The following is a 21,037-nucleotide window of genomic DNA, read 5'->3' as shown; positions in this document are numbered from 1 at the left end:
TAGGAACCAAATTGTGCAACAGGGTCATCTTACTGGTGAAATGGAGGGCTCTTGGAGCTGCAGCCACAAAAGAGAGCTCTCTTCTGTTCACAATCTCTGCCCAGAGCATACGATAAGTGGCTTAGACTTCTTTACATTTTCACTTTCATTCTCAAGAAAATAAATCAATATGGTAGCTTTTTTCTAAACATGGGTGTATGTTATTTGCAAGTCCGCATCACTTTTAAATGCTACCTGCACACCTGCCCACCAAGTGGATGTACATCCAGCCAAACAATATGTTATTGAAATGTAGGTTTAGTTTTTGTATTCTTGAGCTACAGGCAGTGGTAAGTTGGAAGGGGGCACCAAAAATGCTTCTCACCTTGGGTACTAAAATACCTAGAGCTGATGATGACTATTATGGAAATTCATAGATACACATTATATGTAGTAAAACACACCAACAACAAAGTCATAATATATTTATTTCCTGTATAAGTTATCTGCAGAAACTCCAGACTGATGACCTCAGATGTTAAGTCCCATAGTGCTTAGAGCCAAAAACTCCAGTCCAGTTTGAAATAAAACAATAATATTTATGTATAAGTCATACTGATTTTCTCCTTTGGTACCATAGGTACACAGCACATAGTAGGTGAATACTAACTAGAGAAATATATGAATACACATATAAACTTAAAGAATAATTAATATTACAACAAAATAAAATAATTGAGGAAACTATATAAAAATAATATAGTGGGAACAAAAGCAAATGTTTGAGTCTTTGTGTCTTACAAGATTTCACTTAATGTCTTCAGGTCAGGTATGTTAGTTGCAGGATTTTTTCTTTGATGTCTTCACTACAGTCCTGACATCCTGAGCCCACACTTTCAAGACACAAACTTTGAGATGGTGACATTTATCAAATTTTAGTATTTTGCTTGTGACATCTTCCATGACAGTAATTCCATTCTTGTCGAATTTCCTCTTCTGGCTAGATACGAGTGCTCTTTTCTGGTAAGACACAGTGGGCTGGGTTTTGTAGCACTTGACAGCCTGCACCCTATATAATAGTATAACAGCTTCTGTCAATTTCAGCCATATTAACCTGCATTTCAAATTTCTTGTATGCGATAGTGATCATTGTTCTCATGATCACTTTTGGCCATTCTGAACAAGTGCAAGCTTTTTCTTCTTTGGTATTGCTCAATTTCATTGGAGGCCATTGACGGTTTATTTTCTTGATCGACAGACTTTTTCTTACATTCAGCCAAGGACTTCCTTAGAGATCAGATTTCAGCACTAGTATGTCTCACCATTTCCTAGATTTTGTGCATGATTGCCACCATCACAGAGTCCATGACATTCTGCAGTGAGTTCTAGTGTGTTGTTGCTGTGCAACAGTGCACTTATCTGGGACTGGAACACCACCTCAGGCAGTCGGACCTTACCTGCTGCCAATGACCATTTGTCCACACTGTCCTTGACTCCTGTCACTTTTGCTGCTGCCACATCTTGTTTTATCCATTATAATTCATCTGGTGCTCATGATACCCTGTTGAACACAATACAGTGAAACAAATTGCTGTTCTGTAGTATGAAACACATGTAAACTACAGCATTGCTCTAGAGCATCTTCAGTATTGTCGAAAACAAGTAACCTTAAGAAACAAACATCACTCAGTGGCTACCATGACACATATGAGTTATTTGTACATTCCATGTTATAATTGTGGCCTCTCACTAAAATGTGAAAGAAGAACAGTTTCACATTTATGTTACACTTTCTCAGTGAAAACAATGGCAAAGTGATGTAATTGCAATATGACTATGTGATCCAGCTGCAGCCAGCCAATGTGGCCGAGCTGTTCTAGGTGCTTCAGTCCAGAACCACCCTGCTGCTATGGTCGCAGGTTCCAATCCTGCCTCGGGCATGGACGTTCTAAGTCTAGAGGACTGATGACCTCAGAGGATAAGTCCCATAGTACTTAGAGCCATTTTTTTTATCCAGCTGCAAAGCTGAGAAGAATGTAATCATTGCCCCCATGTATCGTGATGCTCTTGTCAGTATGCCCAACTGTTCAAAGAGCAGTGTGTATGTTTGTGTGTCCAGGATCTGCTTCCAAACCCCTGGATAGAATTTCAACCAAATTTGGCATGGAAACAGCAGGGTTCATGAGTATCTACACTGTGGGTTTATAACCTCTTAGCTCGAATAGGAACAGATATACAAGCTAAAGCAGAGTTTTTTCCAGCCCCTGCCATGCAGACTGCCGTGCATGACAGGCATGTTCTGGATGAATGGTATCCACCTGCCTCGACACGGGAAAGAAATGTTTTTCCAGTCCCTGACATGTAGGCTGCCCTGCATGACAAGTATATTGTGTTTTAGTAACATCGGCAACTTCATCAACTTGCATTGCAGAACAACCCACAGATCAGGGGCAGAAATGGTCTTAAAGCCACTTACTCATAGGCTGTGTTGTGGAAGTGGTACATGCCTGCTTCATCAACCTGTTTTGCAAGGGCATAACACAGGGTTGAGATGGATATAGGTGGGATAGACAGAGAGAAGGGATAGGAGAAGATGGAAAGGGAGAGGGGGGGGGGGATGATGAGGACAGAGAGAGGCAGATAAAGAGATGGATAGGGAGAGAGGAGGGAATATTGTAGGGACTAAGAGAGGGGGGAGGTTGAGAGAGAGGGGTGGGAGGGGGAGGGGGGAGGGAGGAAGGAAGGGGGAGTAGATGGATAGAGAGGGGAGGAGAAGATGGACAGAGAAAGAGTTGGGAGGAGGAGATTGACATAGAGAGGGGAGGAGAAGATGGGCTATGAGGTTTCAGGAAGGGAGAGATGCAGCAGGCAGGTAGAAGGGTTGGGGCATAATGGGGAGATGGAGATGGAAGAGGGACAGGAGGAAATAGGCACAGAAAGGGGTAGGAAAATATGGACAGGGAGTAAAGGCCAGGAAGATGTGGTCAGAGAAGGGGGACACAGGAGATGGACAGAGATTGTGTGGAGCAGGAGATGAAGAGAGAGACGGTGAATAGAAGATGGACAGTAGAGGTGGGAGGATGAGGCGAACAGTGACTCGTGTGTGTGTGTGTGTGTGTGTGTGTGTGTGTGTGTGTGTGTGTGTGTGTGTTTTATTGAGTATATTATATAACTGTGAAGAAGGACGCACTCATCAGGTAGTAACAGTTTGTCTTATTTATATGGCTATGGATGCCTCAGCAGATCAACTATTCAATGAGTTGTTATCTTTACCCCTTAATTTATTTATATTCAACCTAGGACTTTCCATTGCTTAAAGATTTAACAGTGAAAGACATTTGAGTTTCTTGTCCATATCTAAATTCACTTTTATGATGAGCCACATTACAAACCCGAGGGTATAAATGTGCCCTGCATTGACAATTGCATTATCCAAGTTTTATTTTACTGATCTTTTCTGTTGCACCATTTTCCCTTCTTCCTCTACACCACCACTTTGGTCTTATCATCCCTCCCCCTTACACTAACAATTCTGTCATCAAACTTTTTAATGATTTCCTCATGTAACCCTCATATCTTTTTCCCTTATTGTATGGCAGTGTTTCCTCTTTCCACTTTTCCCTCATTTCCTGTAATAAATCTTCATTTCTGTTTTTCACTACCTCTTTCTGTTGTTAATTTCATTTTTTTTCTTTCCTGGTTACCTTCTGTGGAATATTTTTTTGATGCCTCCATTTCATTCAACATTACTATCTTGACAAATGATGTTTGAGTATGTGAATACTTCACTGTATTCCCTACTCTAGGTGGAGACTATCACTGTGGGAGAAGACTGTGCAATATCAGAACTGAGGAACAGCAAACCTCCAAGGAGTCGTGGTATGTGTGGATTAGTATTCACTTTTAAGGTTAGTTTATAAATCGGCATCAGTTCATTAATAATACCCTAGATTATACTGTACCTACATTTGCTGTATTTCATTTTGCTTCCTGTGTTACTATTTATATATAAAACATCTGACAATACAAATAATAGTTTTTCATCAAGATAAAACTTTTCTAATCTCCTTATTATGCCAGTACCATTGACATTCAATCCCTGAATTCTGTTTTGATTTTTATAAATTACAATTTTCTTTCTCCATGACTCCTATTGCCATGGACAGTCACATTTCCCTTGAAAGATTAGGTAACAATTCGGCAGTTAAGTATTTTCCTCATGTTTGGCCTAACTGTATGATAAAACAATGGAATCTCCAGGTAGGAATATCAACAATGTAGAAAAAGACCGATTTCTACTTGTAAAGAAGACACATTAAGTTGCAGACAAGCACAATTAGGACACTTACATAAAGCTTTCGGGCACAGCCTTCATCAGTAAAAGGGACACACACACACACACACACACACACACACACACACACACACACACACACACACACAAACACACACCATTCGTGCACACAAGCAACCACACCTCATGCACATATGTCCGCCAACTCCAGCATCTTGAGCCAAAATGCATATGTGATAAGGATCCCATGTATTATTGTTTGTTTTTAGTAGTGAATAATCTAGAGAATTTAATGGGTAATCTTATGGCATCAGTAGAATTCGACTCACACCACTATGATATGCATTCGTTTATGATAATAGTTGGAAAATAAACTGCACATGTGGTAAAAAGTAAGAGCTGCCAATTCTTGTAAATGGGCAAGTTGACACAGTAATTGATACACCTTAGGTGGAATCAACAAGAGGAATAAGGCATTGCACAAATTTGAGTCTGTCACACTGAAAGCCAAAAACTGCTGTCTCAGTCTTTTTTTTTTTGTAAGCTTCCCAATCCTTGGCTGAATCATCATACGGAGGGAAAGTGGGTGGATGCAACAGTGGAACAGACCCTGTCTATTAATGGAAGCTGACAAAGTAGCCACATTTTGAAGTAAGCTGTTCAGTCAGGGCCGATAGCATGGCATCCATAATGAATTAAGTTGATGAAACTGCACTTAAGGATTGCATATGAGGAAACTGTTCCAAACTCCTCACTAATTGTGTAGTAAATGAGTAATACACAAAACAGATCAAAGTCACACAAATATGGCATTATTCATAACCTCTCAACAACAATGGAGAAGCCTCTCAGGACTCCTCAATAAACAGAACCACTGATGTGGGCAATACAAGCTAGAATAACATGGAGAGGGCTAGTCAGCACTGCTCCATGCGTATATATACGCAAGTCACCAGCAGACAGTGTGGCAGAGACTGCAGCGTGCAGACGCCTTCCACAGGTGGTCTCCAAGGGCTGGCCTGTACTGGTACAATTGGTGGCCAATTCAAACACATATCTGCAGAAACACCACACTCAGAACACCCACACTCACATACACTAGTACCAGGATAAAGCAAGTAATAACTTTGATCCATTGGCAGTTGTGATGATACTACTGCCAGGTTTGCAACTATATTGGTACTTATAATTTTTATACGTGTTTGTGATAGGTCACTAATAACAGTCACATGATGTTGACTGAACTTGTTTATTACATTGGTGTAGCCATCATGATATGATCAGATACAAAGTTGATGGAAACATTTTAGACACAAACAATGACACACACAAAAAAGCACAATGATACGATAGTAGCGCCAAGTGATAAATGCCAATGACAGTTTGTAAGTATAGTGTAACATAATGTAATAATCCCAGTTGATTGCTGGATGATTAACACTTAATTCATGAGTTGACTTTTCTGAAATGTATACCATGAGATACAATTTCTGGAATCCCTATGGTTAAACTGAGATTTAAGGCATACTTTTTGAAATAGTGCTAATGAATGAACAGTCAGCGAACTGAATGTTACATTCTAAAATATTATAGTATCTCTGTAGTGGGAGAAGCTGTGTGGAAAAGGCATTTTTCATATATAAGTAAATTCTTGAGTTTAAACTTGCCCACAAAAATTGGACTCTATAAATGGGAAAAGAAAGTCTGCAAAATAAATTGACATTCAATGTCAGGATCTACATTTTTTCTTTGCCAACACTCAGAACTAACACTTTAACTGTTTTATTGGAACAGATGAAATGAGTGTTTTGAAAATTTTACTGAATACTGAAGGTCCTATTGTTTCATACCTGAAGCTCTGAAATATATTTTACACACATATTCTTCACGATTTACATGGGAATGCCATTTTCCTCCTTTTCCTTGGATCATAAAGCTTTTCCTGTCAAGGCAGTCTCCTGCTGCATCCATTGGTACAGTCTCTATGCTAATTCCTAGAATTATCCCAATACAAGCCCTTGAGTTCATGTGTAATGTAGATATTTTGCATTCTTCTTTCCAAGTGAGGAGTAAAAACCATCTTGGCAAGTTTGTTTCATGAAGTTAGGCCAATTTACAAGTTCATTACCTGATGTTGTATGCTACATATGGACTAATGCAACTAATATATACAATTCTGTAAAATATTGCCATGGGCACATTTTGATGCATTGTTTTGATTCCGGTAAGAAGTCGGATGCATTTAAATATAGCCATTCAGAAAATAAGGTTTTTTGAAGTCACCCAGGTTTCAAAGAGCACCAGCATTTCATGGATGGTAGCACATGCACCAGTAGTGTAAGCCATCTGGCAATATCCTGCAAATTTTGCAAAAATTTCAAATGTAACTGTTGCTGTTCAACTGCCACTTTTTCTGCTCTATGTTGACAATAATTGAAATTGAAGTTCGAGAGAAGGATGATGAATCTGTAACGGTTCATGATGCAATGAAGAATATCCCTTCCTGTCTTATCTGTTGCCCAATATAGCAGAAGTGTCCTCTCGGTTCAGTTTAAAAACAGATGTATAGGTGAGTAGGCCAAAGAATGTTTTGAGCTCAGTCATATTCACATCTCTCATATTTGTGGCATATGCACTTTTCCACTGTACTTGTTCATGCTAAATTTTGAAATTTTTGAATCATAGCATTCTCTCCAGTATTGTGTAATCAGTTAGTAAATTCCAGATTTCATGTTCCACATCCCCCCCCCCCCATGAACCATGGACCTTGCCGTTGGTGGGGAGGCTTGTGTGCCTCAGCGATACAGATAGCCATACCGTAGGTGCAACCACAACGGAGGGTTATCTGTTGAGAGGCCAGACAAATGCGTGGTTCCTGAAGAGGGGCAGCAGCCGTTTCAGTAGTTGCAGGGGCAACAGTCTGGATGATTGACTGATCTGGCCTTGTAACACTAACCAAAACGGCCTTGCTGTGCTGGTACTGCAAATGGTTGAAAGCAAGGGGAAACTACAGCCGTAATTTTTCCCGAGGGCATGCAGCTTTACTATATGGTTAATGATGATGGCGTCCTCTTGGGTAAAATATTCCGGAGGTAAAATAGTCCCTCATTCAGATCTCTGGGCGGGGACTACTCAAGAGGACGTCATTATCAGGAGAAAGAAAACTGGCGTTCTACGGATCGGAGCATGGAATGTCAGGTCCCTTAATCGGGCAGGTAGGTTAGAAAATTTAAAAAGGGAAATGGATAGGTTAAAATTAGATATAGTGGGAATTAGTGAAGTTCGGTGGCAGGAGGAACAAGACTTTTGGTCAGGCGAATACAGGGTTATAAATACAAAGTCAAATAGGGGTAATACAGGAGTAGGTTTAATAATGAATAAAAAAATAGGAATGCGGGTAAGCTACTACAAACAGCACAGTGAACGCATTATTGTGGCCAAGATAGACACGAAGCCCATGCCTCCTACAGTAGTACAAGTTTATATGCCAACTAGCTCTGCAGATGATGAAGAAATTGAAGAAATGTATGATGAAATAAAAGAAATTACTCAGATAGTGAAGGGAGACGAAAATTTAATAGTCATGGGTGACTGGAATTCGGTAGTAGGAAAAGGGAGAGAAGGAAACGTAGTAGGTGAATATGGATTGGGGGTAAGAAATGAAAGAGGAAGCCGTCTGGTAGAATTTTGTGCAGAGCATAACTTAATCATAGCTAACACCTGGTTCAAGAATCATGAAAGAAGGTTGTGTACATGGAAGAACCCTGGAGATACTAAAAGGTATCAGATAGATTATATAATGGTAAGACAGAGATTTAGGAACTAGGTTTTAAATTGTAAGACATTTCCAGGGGCAGATGTGGACTCTGACCACAATCTATTGGTTATGAACTGTAGATTAAAACTGAAGAAACTGCAAAAAGGTGGGAATTTAAGGAGATGGGACCTGGATAAACTGACTAAACCAGAGGTTGCACAGAGTTTCAGGGAGAGTGTAAGGGAACAAATGGCAGGAATGGGGGAAAGAAATACAGTAGAAGAAGAATGGGTAGCTTTGGGGGATAAAGTAGTGAAGGCAGCAGAGGATCAAGTAGGTAAAAAGACGAGGGCTAGTAGAAATCCTTGGGTAACAGAAGAAATATTGAATTTAATTGATGAAATGAGAAAATATAAAAATGCGGTAAATGAAGCAGGCAAAAAGGAATACAAACGTCTCAAAAATGAGATTGACAGGAAGTGCAAAATGGCTGGCTAGAGGACAGATGTAAGGATGTAGAGGCTTATCTCACTAGGGGTAAGACAGATACTGCCTACAGGAAAATTAAGGAGACCTTTGGAGAAAAGAGAACCACTTGTATGAATATCAAGAGCTCAGATGGAAACCCAGTTCTAAGCAAAGAAGGGAAAGCAGAAAGGTGGAAGTAGTATATAGAGGGTCTATACAAAGGCGATGTACTTGAGGACAATATTATGGAAATGGAAGAGGACGTAGATGAAGATGAAATGGGAGATATGATACTGTGTGAAGAGTTCGACAGAGCACTGAAAGACCTGAGTTGAAACAAGGCCCCGGAGTAGACAACATTCCATTAGAACTACTGACGGCTTTGGGAGAGCCAGTCCTGACAAAACTCTACCATCTGGTGAGCAAGATGTAAGAGACAGGCGAAATACTCTCAGACTTCAAGAAGAATATAACAATCCCAATCCCAAAGAAAGCAGGTGTTGACAGATGTGAAAATTACCGAACTATCAGTTTAATAAGTCACGGCTGCAAAATACTAACGCGAATTCTTTACAGACGAATGGAAAAACTAGTAGAAGCCTACCTTGGGGAAGATCAGTTTGGGTTCCGTAGAAATATTGGAACACGTGAGGCAATACTGACCCTACGGCTTATCTTAGAAGCTAGATTAAGGAAAGGCAAACCTACGTTTCTAGCATTTGTAGACTTAGAGAAAGCTTTTGACAATGTTGACTGGAATACCCTTTTTCAAAATCTAAAGGTGGCAGGGGTAAAATACAGTGAGCGAAAGGCGACTTACAATTTGTATAGAAACCAAATGGCAGTTATAAGAGTTGAGGGGCATGAAAGGGAAGCAGTGGTTGGGAAGGGAGTGAGGCAGGGTTGTAGCCTCTCCCAGATGTTATTCAATCTGTATATTGAGCAAGCAGTGAAGGAAACAAAAGGAAAATTCGGTGTAGGTATTAAAATCCATGGAGAAGAAATAAAACCTTTGAGGTTTGCCGATGACATTGTAATTCTGTCAGAGACAGCAAAGGACTTGGAAGAGCAGTTGAACGGAGTGGATGGTGTCTTGAAGCGAGGATATAAGATGAACATCAACAAAAGCAAAACGAGGATAATGGAATGTAGTCGAATTAAGTCGGGTGATGTTGAGGGTATTAGATTAGGAAATGAGACACTTAAAGTAGTAAAGGAGTTTTGCTATTTGGGGAGCAAAATAACTGATGATGGTCGAAGTAGAGAGGATATAAAATGTAGACTGGCAATGGGAAGGTAAGCATTTCTGAAGAAGAGAAATTTGTTAACATCGAGTATTGATTTAAGTGTTAGGAAGTCGTTTCTGAAAGTATTCGTATGGAGTGTAGCCATGTATGGAAGTGAAACATGGACGATAAATAGTTTAGACAAGAAGAGAATAGAAGCTTTCGAAATGTGGTGCTACTGAAGAATTCTGAAGATTAGATGGGTAGATCACATAACTAATGAGGAGGTGTTGAATAGGATTGGGGAGAAGAGAAGTTTGTGGCACAACTTGACTAGAAGAAGGGATCGGTTGTTAGGACATGTTCTGAGGCATCAAGGGATCACCAATTTAGTATTGTAGGGCAGCATGGAGGGTAAAAATCGTAGAGGGAGACCAAGAGATGAATACACCAAGAAGATTCAGAAGGATGTAGGTTGCAGTAGGTACTGGGAGATGAAGAAGCTTGCACAGGATAGAGTAGCATGGAGAGCTGCATCTAACCAGTCTCAGGACTGAAGACCACAACAACAACAACAACATGTTCCACATGATACCTGAGATCTCTGGCTGCAGGACATAGGCGAAGAAGCCGCAAGACAATATTATGTCTTAATTTCCTCGAAAATAGACTTCAGCAAGGATTCCTTGACTACCTGAAACCATTCTTGCAATAGTAATATTCTTTCTGCACAACTGATCCTGCCTCATCTAAGTCAGAAGAAATATAAATGTACCCATTGCCCTGAAGTTCTTTCTGTGAATCATACTTTCTTTCACTAGCAGAATTGTGATCACTGACATCTTCCCCCAACCACTGACTAATAATTTCATCAAACTTAGGTTCATTAAAATTGACACATTCCTGTAAACACATTTTGTGCTGTACTGAAGAAAACATGGATGTAGTTCACAAGGCAGAATCTACAGAACCTCACCATGTGTCAACAACAAACAAAGAAGATGATAATACAATCAACAATAAAATGTGATATAAGGAGAGAAAAGGGTGGGAGGGTATGTACCACCATTGACCTTGGAGAGTGAGTCTGAAAATTCTCACCTGTGCTGATAGACCACACCTCAAGATTTAAGGGTTAAAGTCTCCCCCAGTGATCAATGACTACAGTGCGATTTGGGAACTTACGTACTAGCAGACTGAAGTTTTCTCTGAAGTTTTTGGTTACATCAGGAGGTGAGTCTGGTGGTCAATATAAGGTTCCAATTACAAATTTAGGTCCACTCTTGACACTTAGTTTTTGCTGAAACAGTCTGATCTGCAGCTTCAATTCCCATCTCTTAGGGGATGTGAGTTCCTTGTTATGACAAAAATACACACCTCCATTTTCAATTAGCCTGTCCCTTTGATATATGTTTAAATTTTTCCCAAAATCTCACTGCTGTCAAGTCAGGGTTTTAACACCTTTCTGTACCTAGTACTACGTGAGTTTCACTGCATTTTGGGAATGCTTCAAACTGTGGAACTTCATTGCCAATACTTTGGCATTAACGACTAGAATTGTAATACTTGACTCAGAACCAAGGGGCCATGATCTGTTCTGGGAACAGTGCTGCAGACTGTAAGCTTTGTTGAAACTCTGTGATCATGATTTGTATTCTCAACCTTCTCTACTAGTATGACATCAGAGTCCATATGACAGCCTTTGTCTGTCCCAACATGTGTCACAATCTCCAGTTGCACCCTGTACCCTCAATGGCTGCTGGAATAGCCTCTTTAACATGTTGAACCATGTTCCAAGTCATACACACTGACTGGTGTTTCTTGTCATCCCTTGCTGCCATTTCCCTGAGGGTTATCATTATTTGCTGTGCACTTGAACTGCCGACAATTAGATCACTACCCTTTTGCATTTTCCTCTCCTTGACACAGTACATTTTCCAACAGGTGGAGTGAGTCTCATTTGCACAGTTTCACTGGAAGACAGGACATTGAATATGTTGGGTAGGGGGTGGGTGTAACATCCTCTGTTCTTCCTGATCCCCATGTACCCTTTACAGCTTGCCTAAACCTGTTATTGACACACCACTCATGGTCAAGTGGATGTGCAGTGATAGACCCTGTACCTCCTGTAGAGGAGACATTATCCACAGAAAAGGATAGTACATGAGGTACCTTCTTTATCTCTTGTACATGACTCTGTAGCCCTGATAACACAACCATTCATAGCAGCTTCCAATTGCTTGACAGTAGTTATGGCAATTTTCAGCTACTTATGAAAAGCAATTAACACATCTTGTGCCTGAGAACAACATACTGAGTGGGGCTACATTGTGGCTGATGCAGTACTTTTACAGAGCAGTTAACAAAATAACTTTAAACTAGGCTTGCTGATGCACTTTTAATTTATGGGTCTGATATGAGCAATGTTGGTCTTTGGATATCTGTATGCTCAGATTCAATTTTTTTGTTTTCTTGAAGCTCTGAACAGTTGCACCTGTATTTAAATTTTCTTCCAAACATGTGGCTGTGGTTTGGTGGACTCCATTGCTGCTGCGGTTGTTCTTGTGCTGAAATCTGAAGAACTCTACAAAATTGCAATTTTCTACAAATGAATACAAAGTACTTCTTCACTTAATAGCTCCATATACTGTATCCCAAAGTGTGACAACTTCACACTACACTGGTACATAACAGTGAACAGTGCTTGTAAGAACATCTTGAAATCTGACATCTGAAACTGCCAACAGATGAATGAAATTTATGACAGTTTTTTAGATGTCTTCTGTTCTGCTTTCCTTCACTCACGCAGCATTGTTGTCATGGCATGTGCATTTACTCGGTGGTGCACCATGCTGCTACTCTAGACAGGGATACTGACTCACGGAGGCTATACAAAGCCTACTCAGGTACCATTCCTGCTAATATTCCAGCCGCTGTTCCATCTTGAAGACAGTGCTGCATCCATCCTTATAGGCGTCACACACAAAACAGTTGACAAAACCTCCAAACAACTTCCTATTCTTAATCTTTAAACAATTATAAGGCTTGATGCTCATGATGACCATTCATTGGCTAGGGTTACAAATCACCGTGCTGAAGTGGTACGTTAAACCACATTTGCTACAGTATTATCAGTAGTCTTTTAGAACTGAAGTGATTAATAGCAAAATGAGATATTTGTTATGACAACAGAAAAACTTTGTATGAAATTTACTGTTTTTCTGGATTGTTTTTGTGGTTATGGTCACTATCTTCTGCTCATTGTCCATTACTTCTTGTTATCATTGATGGCACAGTTTTGTCTTCAGGTATAATGATCCTGCTTGCAAAATTGATTTCCTCTTTGATAAGTATCTCTCTACAACATCAAATGAAATGTTTAAAGACTTTATCTTTTCATATTTTATTAATACTTTCAATAATATTCTTCCCAGAGTACATCCAATTTTCACAAAGTCAAACTTACTACTTGCGCAAGAACATGTCCATTCTCTCCTCCCAAGAACATTCCAGGGATTTCAATGTTAACATTTTCACAGAAAAAACTTTACTTTCAATACAAATTTTATTTGCTATTATCAGTCAGATGTAACGAATTCCACAAACAAATACAAAACATGCACAGTAATTTAGAAATTACATCATTTGGGTACAAACAATTTGTTTATGCATTTTACTTTGATACATGCAAGAATTCCATATAAATAATTTTCTAGCTAAGTATGGATGTAAAAAATGTAACTTCATGAGAAATTTTATTGGCTCTGATTTTATGTATTGTGTATCATTGACAGGTGTATTACATCCTCTGTGCATCATCATCACCATCATCTGAAATCCTAATTTCATCATAATCTTATCATATCTACATAACATTATACCACACAGTTTTCTAACTTCAAGACACAGCTGAAAAACACATCAGCTCAACTAAAAGAATGATCATTATCCACTGATTTTACACTATAACAAGACTATCAAACAACATGTCTGATTCCCTATCTTCCAGTTAAATCATTTTACCATAATTATAATTTCTTCAAACAAAGATCATAATTATGTAAATGTAACCCAACTACCCAGAAAAATGAATTGACAAAAGCATACAAAATACCTTCACCATCCAAAATATATATCACTTCAGCTAGAAACATAACAAATAAGAAACACATATGTTTAATTAATTTCAAAATCTATGGATTAGTTCTCATTAGCAAAATGTTTTTAAATTCTTTAGTAATTGTGAGGTCATATTATGTCAATAAAAGTAAAGTACGACATTATTAACTCTTGACATAACTACAAATCAACAGCGACTGGATAGAGACGATTGTAAGAAACAGCTTTGATACATTATCGGAATAGATGAAGAATAATGTACCGTAGAAAATGAAAAAGAAAAATAGTGCTATGACATATAAAGAGTGTATGCTCTTCTGAACACTTGCAAACTGCGTTTCATTGAAAACATTATTATTTTCATCATCTGCTTATTTTTCAATCTGAATTTCCTTGTAAGTGATTGATTCAACATGGTATTGAACAGACATCTTACAATATATGAATATGACATTGTAAGACTTTTAATTAATTACATTTCATAACAAAGTTGACCCCTTTAAGTTGAATGTTCCACAAAGTCTTTCTGTTATATCAGTGTTCCTCTGAAAACATTCCTAGCCTTACCAATCTTTTAGCAAAATAGCTACACACATCTGAAATGAAATTTTGATTTCCAGTTTGAGTCATATATATTAATTAATTTTACATTGTTTCATTAGCAAAATATATAATGTACACATCATCCAACATTTCACATTTGTTTAGATACACTTTCTTTGATAGAGTTTCTCAACATTTTGTTACATTTTCTGTACATTACCTTTGCCAAAAATGATAGGATTTTCATTTATAACATCAGAATAAAAATGTTTACTAAGCTTGTCCACTACTACCCACCTTTCATCATTAAATTTTAGACTTTCAACTTCTTCTGACAAAACTTTTTGGTCTTTTACAACCAAAAGTTTTTCAGATGCCATATAATCATTTGCTTTTTGTCAAAATTTCATTACTTTTTCTAATTTGTTTATTGTGCTATCCAACTGGGCTTTTAACTGTTTCTACCCTGATTTGACACTAAATTTTAGTTCATTAATTTCTACTTTAATTTGTTCTGCTTAAATGCAGCTGCTTTGAATTTAGTTTCTAACCTAGAAATTTGATTTCACTGTTATCACTTTATATTTCCAAAAATTGCTTGGACAATTGCCATTCGACTTACCCTCTCCAGCATTACTTGTTGATTGATTCAGGTCCGATGTATTCTCTCCCTCACTTTTGGATGTAATTTTAGTTTTTATTTCTGTGATGGCCATCTTGACACTACAGAATAAGAATATCAACGCAAGCAGTCCAATGATCAATTGCCTACAAAAGAATATATATCAGGCCTCTTCTGGCAGTCTGGCTGTTAATTATTTCATTGTCCTCACCAACACTTCCAGTATATTAAAAAAATTCTTCTTTCCTGGAACAGAAAGCAAAATGTGTCAATGTACACATAAAAAATAATCCCAGAGAATACCAGCTGTTTTTCATAATTTGTTAACAAATAAAGTTAAAAATGTTGACAGAGCATACTTTTAAAGCAACTTTAGCCATGGCTTACCCAAAAATACCCATATAACTAGGATTTAATGTGAATAATAATGTAAGGAACAATCTTGCTCTAGAAGTAAGTACACTAATTGCAGTACAGTAGATTGTTTAAAAAAATGTATTTGTTGTAGAAATGTTCTGCTTTGTTGTCAGAGCCTGTGCGTGTAAAATAATGTTTTACAGCTAAAATTGAAAATAAAAATCTAAGGCAGTTACACTTCAGTTCCTGGCCATTCTTCCAATGAACCTCAGTCTAGCAACTGTCTTTCCTATGGTTTGTTTTATGTGATGTTTCTCCTTTGTCATTCCATAAGTGTACTTCCAAATAGTTATCAGATGTGACAGTTTCCAGTGATTGTTCAGAAATTGTGTAATCATACAATAATGGGGATTTCCGCCTATAATTTCACAGTTTATTATACTTGTTTATGTTGAGGCTCAACTGCCAATATCTGCACCAAGCATCAATCCTCTGAAAGTTTACAGTATTTTGTTACAACTTTATAGCATTGCAACTTTTTTGTATGTAACAGCATCATGTGTTGGCAGCCTCATAGATCTTCCAGCATTATCCAGTAGGTTATTTATATACAGGGTGATTCAAAAAGAATACCACAACTTTAAAAAAGTGTATTTAATGAAAGAAACATAATATAACCTTCTGTTATACATCATTACAAAGAGTATTTAAAAAGGTTTTTTTTCACTCAAAAACAAGTTCAGAGATGTTCAATATGGCCCCCTCCAGACACATGAGCAATATCAACCCGATACTCCAACTCGTTCCACACTCTCTGTAGCATATCAGGCGTAACAGTTTGGATAGCTGCTGTTATTTCTCGTTTCAAATCATCAATGGTGGCTGGGAGAGGTGGCCGAAACACCATATCCTTAACATACCCCCATAAGAAAAAATCGCAGGGGGTAAGATCAGGGCTTCTTGGAGGCCAGTGATGAAGTGCTCTGTCACGGGCTGCCTGGCGGCCAATCCATCGCCTCGGGTAGTTGATGTTCTCTGTAAACTGTTTATACCAATGTTTAATACACCACCTATCAGGAGGTTTAACACCATACTTCGTTCGAAATGCACGCTGAACAACTGTCGTCGATTCACTTCTGCCGTACTCAATAACACAAAAAGCTTTCTGTTGAGCGGTCAACAGCGCCTCAAGCGAACAAATGCACAACTAAATGAAACTTTATAGCTCCCTTAATTCGCCGACAGATAGTGCTTAGCTCTGCCTTTTGTCGTTGCAGAGTTTTAAATTCCTAAAGTTGTGGTATTCTTCTTGAATCACCTTGTATATTGTGAACAGTAATGGTCATGTAACACTCCCTTATGGTATGCCTAGTTACTTTAACATCTCAAGGGTTCTCCCTGTTAATAATGGCATGCTGTGTTCTGTTTGCTACAAAAGAGATGGAGCGAGATCATTGTCTAGCACAAGACAGTGTTGTTAACCGTCATTCTGCGCAAAAAACGTGGCACGTGCCGAAAAAAACAAATAAACAGACAGTGAGTACAGTTCTGGCGATACCGCTATTAAATAAATTCACAGGACTAGACGAAGATTGCGATAAGGCAATAAACAATGATGAACTAAAATCAGTGACAAAATTTCCAATTGAGTGAACAGTCAAGGAAACGTCTAATACGAAAAATAAACCAGTGAACATCAAACAACAAGTTGTTGTACTTGGTGATAGCCACGCCAAGAAAATTGCCGAAAAAATAAATGAATACAGTACGTTATTCACAGCATCAGATATGACGAAACCCAGTGCACCTTTGACTGAGATAATGAAGAACAGCAACTCACTTAATGAGCTATCTAAGAATGATGCCTTCATAATCATGGGTGGAAGTAATGATGTATACAAAAATGAGGGTAAACATGCAACCCAGTGTTTAAAAACTACATTACCTGATCTGAAAGTTCCGAACATCATAGTTGCTTGCCTCACTGATACAACCTTCAAGACAATTCCATTGTAAATCTGGAGCTTGCAAAAGTAAACTGACAGTTCTACAGAATATGCAAGTCCCATCAAAGTGTAACATTTTTTGATCTTCCTGATGCAAGAGATTTGTTTACGAAACATGGACTACATTATAATAATGCTGCCAAGTCATACATGCCAAAATGCTTGCAAAATTAATACAAAAAGATGACGTCACAAGAAAACCAATTGCCATGCAACCAGTTTCGACCAAGGAAATTGAAAAACGGGAAAACAATTTTAAAATCACACACAAAGCCGCACCCGCAGTGCCAGCTCAAACAGAAACATCATGTCCAGAAGATGAGATGGTGCCAGAACCAGCCTCAGAAGTTACAACAGAGATTGAAATTATCATCAAGAAAACTGTACCTACTCATCATCGAGATGCTCACACACAGGGAAACTGATGAAAGGGGCCAATTCTTTCCACATTTGGCCCAATGCAACGAATCCAGAACAAGCAGTCAACACTCAGGTGGACACTCCATTTCTTAATAGTCAAATTAGTTTTAAAGATAAAGACCCTCTACCTAATAATATATGCAGTAGAAATTTCATTATGCAGTTAAACATTAGAGGTCTGTCTGAAGGAATGATTAGGAAGCTTTATGATATAGAAATTTTGCTAGAAAGTGTGAAACAATCTGTGAAAGTAATATGTCTTAATGAACATTGGCTAAAATCTGAAACTATCAATCTCCTGAATAAACTTACACGCTATAAACTGGCTACCAGCTTTTGTAGGAGCAATGAGTATGGAGGCTCTTGCATACTAGTTCATTCCTCAGTAGACTATGATGTTGTTGTTGTGGTCTTCAGTCCTGAGACTGGTTTGATGCACCTCTCCATGCTACTCTATCCTGTGCAAGCTTCTTCATCTCCCAGTACCTACTGCAACCTACATCCTTCTGAATCTGCTTAGTGTATTCATCTCTTGGTCTCCCTCTACAATTTTTACCCTCCACGCTGCCCTCCAATGCTAAATTTGTGATCCCTTGATGCCTCAAAACATGTCCTACCAACCGATCCCTTCTTCTAGTCAAGTTGTGCCACAAACTTCTCTTCTTCCCAATCCTATTCAATTCCTCCTCATTAGTTACGTGATCTACCCACCTTATCTTCAGCATTCTTCTGTAGCACCACATTTCGAAAGCTTCTATTCTCTTCTTGTCCAAACTGGTTATCGTCCATGTTTCACTTCCATACATGGCTACACTCCATACAAATACTTTCAGAAACGCCTTCCTGACACTTAAATCTATACTCGATGTTAACAAATTCCTCTTCTTCAGAAACGATTTCCTTGCCATTGCCAGTCTACATTTTATATCCTCTCTACTTCGACCATCATCAGTTATTTTGCTCCCCAAATAGCAAAACTCCTTTACTACTTTAAGTGTCTCATTTCCTAATCTAATACCCTCAACATCACCCGATTTAATTTGACTACATTCCATTATACTCGTTTTGCTTTTGTTGATGTTCATCTTATATCGTCCTTTCAAGACACTGTCCATTCTGTTCAACTGCTCTTCCAAGTCCTTTGCTGTCTCTGACAGAATTACAATGTCAAAGTTTTTAATTCTTCTCCATGAATTTTAATACCTACTCCGAATTTTTCTTTTGTTTCCTTTACTGCTTGCTCAATATACAGATTAAATAACATCGGGGAGAGACTACAACCCTGTCTCGCTCCTTTCCCAACCACTGCTTCCCTTTCATGCCCCCCGACTCTTATAACTGCCATCTGGTTTCTGTACAAATTGTAAATAGCCTTTCGCTCCCTGTATTTTACCCCTGTCAACTTCAGAATTTGAAAGAGAGTATTCCAGTTAACGTTGTCAAATGCTTTCTCTAAGTCTACAAATGCTAGAATCGTAGGTTTGCCTTTTCTTAATCTTTCTTCTAAGATAAGTCATAAGGTTAGTATTGCCTCACATGTTCCAACATTTCTACGGAATCCAAACTGATCTTCCCCGAGGTCCGCTTCTACCAGTTTTTCCATTCGTCTGTAAAGAATTCGCGTTAGTATTTTGCAGCTGTGACTTATTAAACTGATAGTTCGGTAATTTTCACATCTGTCAACACCTGCTTTCTTTGGGATTGGAATTATTATATTCTTCTTGAAGTCTGTGGGTATTTCGCCTGTCTCATACATCTTGCTCACCAGATGGTAGAGTTTTGTCATGACTGGCTCGCCCAAGGCCATCAGTAGTTCTAATGGAATGTTGTCTACTCCCGGGGCCTTGTTTCGACCCAGGTCTTTCAGTGCTCTACCAAACTCTTCACACAGTATCTTATCTCCCATTTCATCTTCATCTACATCCTCTTCCATTTCCATAATATTGTCCTCAAGTACATCGCCCTTGTATAAACCCTCTATATACTCCTTCCACCTTTCTGCCTTCCCTTCTTTGCTTAGAACTGGGTTGCCATCTGAGCTCTTGATATTCATACAAGTGGTTCTCTTCTCTCCAAAGGTCTCTTTAATTTTCCTGTAGGCAATATCTATCTTACCCCTAGTGAGACAAGCCTCTACATCCTTACATTTGTCCTCTAGCCATCCCTGCTTAGCCATTTTGCACTTCCTGTCAATCTCATTTTTGAGACGTTTGTATTCCTTTTTGCCTGCTTCATTTACTGCATTTTTATATTTTCTCCTTTCATCAATTAAATTCAATATTTCTTCTGTTACCCAAAATTTCTATTAGCCCTCGTCTTTTTACCTACTTGAACCTCTGCTGCCTTCACTACTTCATCCCTCAGAGCTACCCATTCTTCTTCTACTGTATTTCTTTCCCCCATTCCTGTCAATTGTTCCCTTATGCTCTCCCTGAAACTCTCTACAACCTCTGGTTCTTTCAGTTTATCCAGGTCCCATCTCCTTAAATTCCCACCCTTTTGCAGTTTCTTCAGTTTCAATCTGCAGTTCATAACCAATAGATTGTGGTCAGAATCCACATCTGCCCCTGGAAATGCCTTACAATTTAAAACCTGGTTCCTAAATCTCTGTCTTACCATTATATAATCTATCTGATACCTTATAGTATCTCCAGGATTCTTCCAGGTATACAACCTTCTTTTATGGTTCTTGAACCAAGTGTTAGCTATGATTAAGTTATGCTCTGCGCAAAATTCTACCAGGCGGCTTCCTCTTTCATTTCTTACCCCCAATCCATATTCACCTACTACGTTTCCTTCTCTCCCTTTTCCTACTACCGAATTCCAGTCACCCATGACTATTAAATTTTCATCTCCCTTCACTATCTGAGTAATTTCTTTTATTTCAGCATACATTTCTTCAATTTCTTCATCATCTGCAGAGCTAGTTGGCATATAAACTTGTACTACTGTAGGAGGCATGGGCTTCGTGTCTATCTTGGCCACAATAATGCGTTCACTGTGCTGTTTGTAGTAGCTTACCCGCATTCCTATTTTTTTATTCATTATTAAACCTACTCCTGCATTACCCCTATTTGATTTTGTATTTATAACCCTGTAATCACCTGACCAAAAGTCTTGTTCCTCCTGCCACCGAACTTCACTAATTCCCACTATATCTAACTTTAACCTATCCATTTCCCTTTTTAAATTTTCTAACCTACCTACCCGATTAAGGGATCTGACATTCCACGCTCCGATCCGTAG

The 21,037-nt window shown here is 38.6% G+C and overlaps 1 protein-coding gene across 2 annotated transcripts in view; it reads left to right on the top strand.

The window, feature by feature from the left end:
• Nucleotides 1-21,037, top strand: part of LOC124772664 (triokinase/FMN cyclase-like) — a 156,957-nt gene that overhangs the window by 83,432 nt on the left and 52,488 nt on the right. The window contains exon 6 of one of the 2 annotated variants that reach the window (XM_047249338.1): nt 3,786-3,887. The exons of the other annotated variant lie outside the window; for it this stretch is intronic. Within the exon in view, the coding sequence (XP_047105294.1) occupies nt 3,786-3,887 (102 nt within the window). The remainder of the gene's footprint in view (nt 1-3,785; nt 3,888-21,037) is intronic. 2 annotated transcript variants of the gene reach the window in all.

Source organism: Schistocerca piceifrons, chromosome 2 (genome assembly GCF_021461385.2).
Source record: "Schistocerca piceifrons isolate TAMUIC-IGC-003096 chromosome 2, iqSchPice1.1, whole genome shotgun sequence".
Lineage (NCBI taxonomy): Eukaryota > Metazoa > Arthropoda > Insecta > Orthoptera > Acrididae > Schistocerca > Schistocerca piceifrons.
Note: the sequence above shows the minus strand (reverse complement) of the source record. Positions and strands in the feature narration are given on the sequence as shown.